This window comes from Otolemur garnettii, unplaced genomic scaffold (genome assembly GCF_000181295.1).
Source record: "Otolemur garnettii isolate 467f Iridium unplaced genomic scaffold, OtoGar3 scaffold00006, whole genome shotgun sequence".
In the NCBI taxonomy this organism is placed as follows: domain Eukaryota; kingdom Metazoa; phylum Chordata; class Mammalia; order Primates; family Galagidae; genus Otolemur; species Otolemur garnettii.
The window spans coordinates 27,776,282-27,785,433 of NW_003852401.1; the positions used below are offsets into that span (position 1 = coordinate 27,776,282).

Genomic DNA, 9,152 nt, shown 5'->3' on the forward strand with positions numbered 1-9,152 from the left:
TATCTACATAGTGTGCACTGTACAAGTGTGCACTTGTACTAGGTACAAATTTACCCATTTCCTTTTCTCTGCTGCCACCTGCTTAATTTTCGCTGAGTTTTACTTCTATATGTGGACCTAAGTATTGATGGATAGTTCTAATTTAGTATTGAGTATACATGCTGTTTGCTTTTTCATTCTTGCTATACTTCTCCTGGAAGAATATTCTCCAGTTCCATCCAGGTTGTAACAAAGATACCAGATTGTCTTTTCTATGGCTGAGTAGTACTCCATGGCACACATTTACCACATTTTGTTGATTCACTCACATACTGGTGGGCACATGGGTTATTTCTACATCTTTGCAATTGTGAACTATGCTGCTATAATCACTCCAGTATAAGTGTCTTTTTTTTTTTTTTTTTGGCCGGCTGGGTTTGAACCCACCACGTCTGGCATATGGGGCCAGCGCCCTACTCCTTTGAGGAACAGGCACTGCCCTATAAGTGCCTTTTTTATAAAATGATTTGTTTTCCTGTGGGTAAATACCTAATAGAGGGACTGCTGGATCAAATGTAGATCTACTTTGAATTCTTTGAGGTATCTCCATACTACTTTCCATACCTAGGTTGCAGTCCCACCAACACAGCAGAAGAGTTTCTTTCCCCCACCCCACATCCACGCCATCATCTGTTTGATAGAACCCATTTGCACTTGAGTTAGGTGACATTTCATTGTGGTTTTGAACTGCATTTCCCTGATGATTACAGATATTGAGCATTCATGCATTTGTTGGCCAATGGTATGCCTTCATTTGAAAAGTTTCTATTCATATTTATTGCCCATTTTTTAATGGAGTTGACTTTTTTTCTTGCTGATTTGCTTGAGTTCTTTATAGATTCTGGTTATCAGTCCTTTATGAGATGCACAGCATGCAAGTAATTTCTCCTGTTTTGTAGGCTATTTGCTCTACTGATGACATCCTTGACTGAGCAGAAGTTTCTTAATTTGATCAGGTCCCATTTATTTATTTTTGTTATTGCTTTCACTACTTTTTGGAAGGAAGGAAGTCATGATTTTCTGCTTCAGTGCACAGTCTGCTCTTAAGAAATACAGAGCTATGTTCCACTTCCTTGTGGGGGGTTATTTAGGTAAATTAATGAGACATCATTTGCCTCTTGTCTCTCATTCACTCATTCATTCATTCATTCCAGTGTGGACTTACAGACATCCACTTCACACTATGTTACTTATTTTGTTTCTCAAATCATTCCAGCTCTGGCTACCAGAAGCTCTTTGAATTGGCTCCTGCATCCCTTTGACATATGCCCACCAGATTGGTTTTAGAGCACTTTCTGGCTCTACAAGATGCTCTGGGCTCATCTTGTATACTTCCTGGCCTGGTCCAGGAATCAACCATTTCTAAAACCATTACAATATTAGACAAAACAATTTCATATGGTTCAACCTAATATTATCTCAATGTTAAGATGAGAAAACTAAGTCTTAGAGGAGTTCAATAACTTGCTCATTTTCCTAACTGAAAGTGTCAAACCTAACATCAAATATACATAAAAGTTACCAATTTACATCAACAGGCTATGAATAAAAGACATGAAAGAATACTGGAGTTTGGTGTCTAGTTGTTCAAAGATGTTTTGTATATCCTAAGTACATAGACTGATGAAAAATAGAACATTATTATGAAGTCAACCTCTTTCATCAGGTAATTCACCAAATTTCAAAGTAAAAAAGGAGATCAGCTCAAAAACGTAGCCCCTATTTTTGTTTTCCCTAAGACTGTAATAGACACAAATTGAACTAGAGATATATTATACCATATTTTAGTAGTTTGAAAAATACAGTCAAAATCACTAACTGGGTAACTGCAGAAGAAATACACCAAGAATTAATTAAACATAAAGCAGTGAGTATCTGATTTGCAAAAGAGACTTTACAGGGATAGTGCAGTTTACTTCCAAAGTTGGTTGGTTTTTGCTCAAAATGTACCCAGGATTCTATGTCTCCATATGTTAATCAATCTTACCAATACTAATCAAAATTTACTAAAACACATATCCATAAAATTTTGAAAATCAAGATTCCTTTTCTAATCATCTAACAAAAAACTTTACTAATTATTTTACTAAAATAATTTTCAACATTATTTTAACATTTTTATAAACATCACTGAAGTTAGATTAATGGAGCAATTTCCTTTCGTAAGATCAAATTACATATAATTAAGAAAGTTTCAAAAGAATCATCAAACATTCACCTAGTTCAAATCTTTTATTTCACTGATAAAGAAACTAAAACTTGAAAAAGGTTTTGCCTATAGTCAACTGCTGCCTAACTGATGAAGAAGGACTAAGTCCATGAATCGTTAAGATTAGGTTTTCTGGCTCTCTGGTCCTCCCGTTCATCAGACAGCTGCTGCTTCTAGTGCAGCGCCAGCCACATCCCTGAGGCACCATGGAAAAAGTGAAGGTCAGAATAAACAGCTTTGGTCATATTGGGCACCTGGTCACCAGGGCTGCTTTTAACTCTGGCAAAGTGGAAGTTGTCGCCATCAATGACCCCTTCATTGACCTCAACTACATGGTCTACATGTTCCAGTATGATTCCACCCATGGCAAATTCCACGGCACAATCAAGGCTGAAAACGGGGAGCTTGTCATCAATGGAAATCCCATAACCATCTTCCAGGAGTGAGATCCTACCAAAATCCAATGGGGTGAGGCAGGCGCTGAGTATGTTGTGGAGTCCACTGGCGTCTTCACCACCATGGAGAAGGCTGGGGCTCACGTACAGGGGGGTGCCAAAAGGGTCATCATCTCTACCCCTTCTGCTGATGCCCCCATGTTTGTGATGGGTGTGAACCACAGGAGTATGAAAACAGCTTTAGCATTGTCAGCAATGCCCCCTGCACCACCAACTGCTTAGCCCCCTTGGCTAAGTTCATTCATGACAACTTCGGCATTGTGGAGGGACTCATGACCACAGTCCATGCCATCACTGCTACCCAGAAGACTGTGATGGCCCCTCTGGGAAGTTGTGGCATGATGGTCGCAGGTCTCTCCAGAACATCATCCCTGGTGCAGCCAAGGCTGTGGGCAAGGTCATCCCTGAGCTGAATGGGAAGCTTACTGGCATGGCCTTCCGTGTCCCCACTGCCAACGTGTCAGTTGTGGATCTCACCTGCCATTTGGAGAGGCTGCCAAGTATGATGATATCAAGAAGGTGGTGAAGCAGGCATCAGAGGGCCCCCTCAAGGGCATCCTGGGTTACACCGAGCACCAGGTTGTCTCCTCTGGACTTCAACAGTGACAGCCATTCTTCCACCTTTGATGCAGGGGCTGGCATTGCCCTCAATGACCACTTTGTCAAACTCACTGCCTGGTATGATAATGAATTTGGCTACAGCAATAGGGTGGTGGATCTTATGGCCCACATGGCCTCCAAGGAGTAAGAACCTGCAGACCACCAGCCCCAGTCAGAGCACGAGAGGAAGAGAAAGGCCCTTAGCTGCTGGGGTGCCCGTGCCTACTCAGTCCCCACCTCACTGAGAATCTCCCCTCAACACAGTTTCCACACCAGATCTCCTAAAGAACAGGAGGGGCCTAGGGAGCCTCACCTTGTCATGTAACATCAATAAAGTTCCCTGAATTCAGCCAAAAAAAAAAAAAAAAAAAGATTAGGTTTTCTTCCTATGAACTGTCTTATAGAACATACAACGAATGTGTATACATTACAGATGCATTATGTGTACATATATGTGTACATTTATAACATGCTCAAAATAAGAATTTTTGGCTAAAGGATTTTCAATTTCTCTCTATTGATTAGTAATGTGAGATCATGAATAAAAATGGTACTCCTACTTTCTTCTTACCCTCATTTCTTTTTCACTGAATTTGATTTGTTTTCAGTGCCCAGTTTGTAAACTGCATACTCACTATGTGGCAGGCACTATAGTTAGATACTAGGAGAAAAAGGAAAAAAAAAAAAAACCCATGGTCTTTAAGAAAACTCTCACTTGTACGTTCATAGTACCTTCCTAAAAGTCTCCTTTGCTGATGCTTCCTCATCTTGCAAATGCTAGAACAGTGCTGTCCAACAGAAATATAATGTGAGTCACAAATGTGAGCCATATATATGATCTTAAATTTTCTAAGTTATATTAAAAATGAGTACAGATATATTTTATTTACTTTAATATATCCAAAAGGCTATAATTTAAACAAGTAATCAATATAAAATTATTAATGAGATATTCCATTCTGGGGATATTAAGTCTTCAAAATCAGACGTGTAAACTCACATGCAGCACATCTCAATCAAGACTAGTCACATTTCAGGGGCTCATTAGCTACATGTGTCTAGTGGCTACTGTACTGGCCTGTGCTACTTTAGAAAACTGGAGTGTCCCAGTGCTCAGTCTTCACACTGGTTCTCTTCTCTAACTACACCCACTCTTTTGGGGAATCTCAAATAGTTTCATGGCTTTAAACACCATATACATCTCAAATTTTATCTGGTCCGGACCCTTTTTTCTGCTTCAGATTAACACACAACTACTTATATATAAACCTAACATGCTCAAAATCAAATTCTTGACCTCTAACCAGCACTCCTTGCCCCCACCTAAATCTGCTTCTCTTCCAGACATTGCCTTTGCAGTAACTGGCAACTCTACCCTTTTAGTTGCTCAGGGCAAAAACCAGAGTTGACCTTGACTCCCTTCTTTCTCGCTCCACACACTGTGCACTGCACTGTAACGCATCTCAAACGTGGTAACCAAGGCCCTATGATCCAACCAATTATGCCAACTGCCTGCTACTCTCCACCCCAAAAAAGGGGGAAAAAATAAAACATGTATTAAATAGTATACTGTGACTCAACATAATTTATATTTTAGCCAAGAAAGTTTATGGAGAACAAACATAGGTGTGCAAAAAGGGGTCCAGTGTATGTGTTAGAATTGTCATGGAGATATTATAAAGAATAGGCAGAAGATATAAGTGTTATTAGATGCCACAGACATATGGTTTATATTTCATTTTCAACAAGCTAACAACTCATAGGGCTTATATATCTTCAGAAGTTTGAATGAATTTCACCTGATCACTGATAAGAATGTCACACTTACCTCACGTTCCATGCTGTGGTAAAATCTGGGTTTAGAAGCAGCAGGGTGCATGTGACATCTATCAATTCTAAAATAAAGAGAAGTCATATTAAAAACAAACAGTTCTACCCTTTAAAGCTTAGCTTCTTTTAAAATTCTCTAACACATTATACTAACATCTTTCACATAATATTAATTGTAATACCCTGTTCTAAACTGTCAGGAAGTGAAAATTAGCCTCAAGACTTTCTCTTCCTTACAATAAGTATAACTGTTTTGGAAGATGACAATGAAACAATTTAATATGCCTATAAAGAAGAATCTAATTAACCTCTTCATTCTTAGGGGTTTTTGGCAGTAATTTTATATTTACCAAGGAAAAGAAACAAAATTTCTATGCTATTATTCATTTAATTCCACAAATATATTAAGTATTTACTAAGTGTGCAAATTTTCAAAAGAAAAAAATGACTCATCTAATCCACTCAACATAATTTATGTACATTCCCCTGCAAAAATTATCTTTTCTTATGCACATCGCTATAGCATATGTAATGATACATGATAAATGTACAATTATGTTCTAATTTTTTTCAGCATTATTTTACATGCATTCTCTTATATTGCTTCAATAAGTATTTTCAACAGTTGCATAATCCCTTCCATATACTACCATTTATCTTACCTTTTAGGCTATTTCCTTTTACTGTTATTACTGCTAATAACAAACTGCTAATATTACTGATAATATTGCTACAAACATTTTTAAATAGATTTGTCTTACAGATGATTTTCCTAAGACATAGTTCCTGAAGTAGAAATGCTATAGTATGTCAAAAACAATATAAAAATCAGTATGGCTCCTACTAAGCATTTTCAAATACCCCCCAAATGGGCCATATCTACTTATAACCACCAAGAATACCAAGAGTATATTTCTGTCCCTGCAACTGATGTATATAATTACACTTAAAAAATGAGTGTAAAAGATAAAAAATAAACTTTGTTTCTATTTTAATTTGTATATTAATTTACATTTTTTAATATGGACTTTTTTTTTTGAGACAACAGTCTCACTATGCTATGTCACCCTCAGTAGATTGCCGTGGTGTCACAGCTCACAGTAACCTCAAACTCTTGGGCTTAAGCGAGTCTCTTGCCACAGCCTCCCACGTAGCTGGGACTATAGGTGCTGCCACAATGCCCAGATATAGTTTTGTTGTTGTTGTTGCAGTTGTCATTGCTGTTTAGCTGGCCTGGACCGGGTTTGAACCTGCCAGTCTTGGTGCATGGGGGCACCGTAACCACTGTTACGAGCACCAAGCCTAATACGAACATTTTTTTCATTTTTGTTTACTACTTATAGTTCATCTTACGAACAGGCTATTCATATTCATTTGCTATTTATGTATCATGGACCTGACAGAATTTGTATATAGTCAAATTAACTTCCTAAGTCTGTATTTAAAAGAACAAAATCAGTAAAATTCAGACATATGGTCTTTGTTTTACTAAAATTGAAAAAAGAATTCTAAGACTATCAATGTAGGCGCATAACACTAAAATTAAGAAAACATCACCAAGCTCATATTAGATGCCAAATAAATAAAACCATAAAGACAATCATTACCACATGTACCAGGCATGGTATTAACTACTTTATTTACATTATTTCATTAATTCTCATAATCATAGCCTAAAATATATTTATTCTGGGTGGCGCCTGTGGCTCAAAGGGGTGGGGCACTGGCCCCATGTACTGGAGGTGGCAGGTTCAAACCCAACCCTAGCCAAAAATTAAATAAATAATAAAAACGTATTTATTCTACTTTACATATTTATTTATTTATAAATTTTATTTATACTTTACATATTTATTACTTTACATATTTATTTTATTCCCTATTCTAGATAGGGAAACTAAGATTTAGGAAGAGTTTAAACAATTTGCCCATAATCACCCAATTAATGTGAGGCATGGTCAACCTCTTGATTGCTTTTAAGCAAATCAATTGTACTGCAATTGAAATGTCTATCTACAATAAACTGGGACATTTTTAATGTTTAAGTAAAATATAAACTTTTAAAATCTAAGAATAAACACACTTAAATACATCCTATAGTCATTTTAAAACATCCTAGTTCATAACAAAATCAGTTATTCTGTTCTTACCATATTAATGAGATAAACATCAATTTTGAGCTCATTATTTCATTACTACTGAGCACAGCCTAACATTCAATAAATGAGCAACAGGCAGGTGGATCAACACACATTTATTTTTTACCTCCATCCTACACATTACAAGCAATTACATGCATAAACAAAATAAGCATATAAAGAATAATCTAATTAACCTCTCCATTCTTTTGCTTTCAGTAGTTTTGGGTACTAATTTAATAATTACCAAGGAAAACAAGTATAATGTTCTATGCCACTATTCATTTAACAAATATTCCAAGATTTGTGGACAAAGATGAAACTGGGCCCTGAGGATCGAAAGAATGGATATACTGACAAATAAAGACCTGATTTTGCCCTCTAACAGGTTGACCTCCAGTTGGAGAGAATATGTAGACAAACAGTTACAGAAAAAAGCAAAATGAAGTAACTGTGAAGCAGAAGCATACAACTACATTTTGGGACCCACAACTGCAGCTGTAATTAGCTGTTGTTAGAACACCCTTGGAAAACTGTAAATGAGAAAAGTGGCAAAGGCACTGCCTTACCATCTTGGAGAAATTCCATGAAAAGATAAAGCAGCATGGAACTTCACACACAGTCTGCTCTCAAAGAGATCGTGGGTACCAGAGTGTCACTATAGAATAGAGCGCTGGTGACATGTGCCAGGAAACAAGGCCTTCTAGAATCTGGTCCCAAACTGCTAATCAGCCAAGCCACCCCTACATTCTTTTACATGTTCTGTTCTACCCCAAGTGAACCCCACCAGCTTCTGAACATAGTTCCTACCAGATTACTTTCTTTTCTCTGAAAATAACTGAGATTTACCTGCTTGCTATTCTTTCTGCCAGAAATATCTTCCCATCTCTAAATATTTAAAAAAAACACATATTTTTTAATTTATCAGACGCTCTTAAACACCTTTCTCCGTAAAGGCTTTCTTGATCTACCAAGCTAAAAAGAATCTTTCATCTTACTTTACACAATCTTTATGTGTATCTTACTTTGTTACTTATGTAAATATTATCCTCTTATTCACACCATAAATTCCTTGGAAGCAGGTCCTCCCTAAAACACCTTCACAAATTATTTACCCACTTGACAAGTTTTGTGAGCATCTATAACAAGCCAGGTACTGATCTGGGTGAAGGTGATTAAGATACAAAAGCCAATTCAAGGAGTCGTAGGGCATATGCATGCCTTAAAACCACAACAGCTGGCTTTGAATACTAGCTTCTCCATTTACTACCTACAGAACTTAATATCTTGGGACTTCAGTCTCCTTACCTGTGAAATGAAGATGGCAACATCAACTTCAGTGTTGTGAGCCATTGCAATATACGACCAAGAGATAAATATTTTTAATATCCAGAAAGTTGAAATGACACAGTTGTGCCTACACTAAAACCATCTGAATTTCTAAACTTGCAAAATAAGCAACAATAACAAAAAAAACCCCACTTAGTAGTCAAGTGGTTGGTATGTGGAAAGTATATGCATGATGGGAAAGCGTCTGTAATTTCTTCTGATATCTACAGTTTTTCAAAAAGCCATTATACCACTTGGGTATATTGGCACTTAGTCCCTGGGACTCTCTTTCCACATTAAAGAAAATGTGTGGCCAATGGCAATTGCTGTTTGTTTGTACTTGTAACACAATGATCTTCCTTGCCACCATGAGTGAAGGTAAGTTTATCCTCCATGAAAAGACCTCTGTGCCACAGATAAAAACACTTAAGTCTTGGCTTGGCGCCTGTAGCTCAACCGGCTAAGGCACCAGCCACGTACACCTAAGGTGGCGGGTTCGAATCCCCAGCCCAGACCCGCCAAACAACAATGACGGCTGCAACCAAAAAATGG

At 37.4% G+C, this 9,152-nt stretch overlaps 1 protein-coding gene and 1 pseudogene across 4 annotated transcripts in view; one reads left to right on the plus strand and one right to left on the minus strand.

Moving 5' to 3' along the window:
• Positions 1-9,152, minus strand: part of PTAR1 (protein prenyltransferase alpha subunit repeat containing 1) — a 43,689-nt gene that overhangs the window by 19,785 nt on the left and 14,752 nt on the right. For 2 of the 3 annotated variants that reach the window (XM_023508715.1, XM_023508712.1), the window contains exon 3: positions 5,132-5,198. In XM_023508715.1, coding sequence (XP_023364483.1) covers positions 5,132-5,198 — 67 coding nt within the window. Of the gene's footprint in view, positions 1-3,616; positions 3,644-5,131; positions 5,199-9,152 lie in introns of those variants that run through there. The other variant, XM_023508718.1, reaches the window with a different exon arrangement.
• LOC100960834 lies at positions 2,403-3,589 on the plus strand (annotated as a pseudogene). Its single transcript, XR_002771295.1, has one exon. The product of XR_002771295.1 is annotated as a glyceraldehyde-3-phosphate dehydrogenase pseudogene (transcript).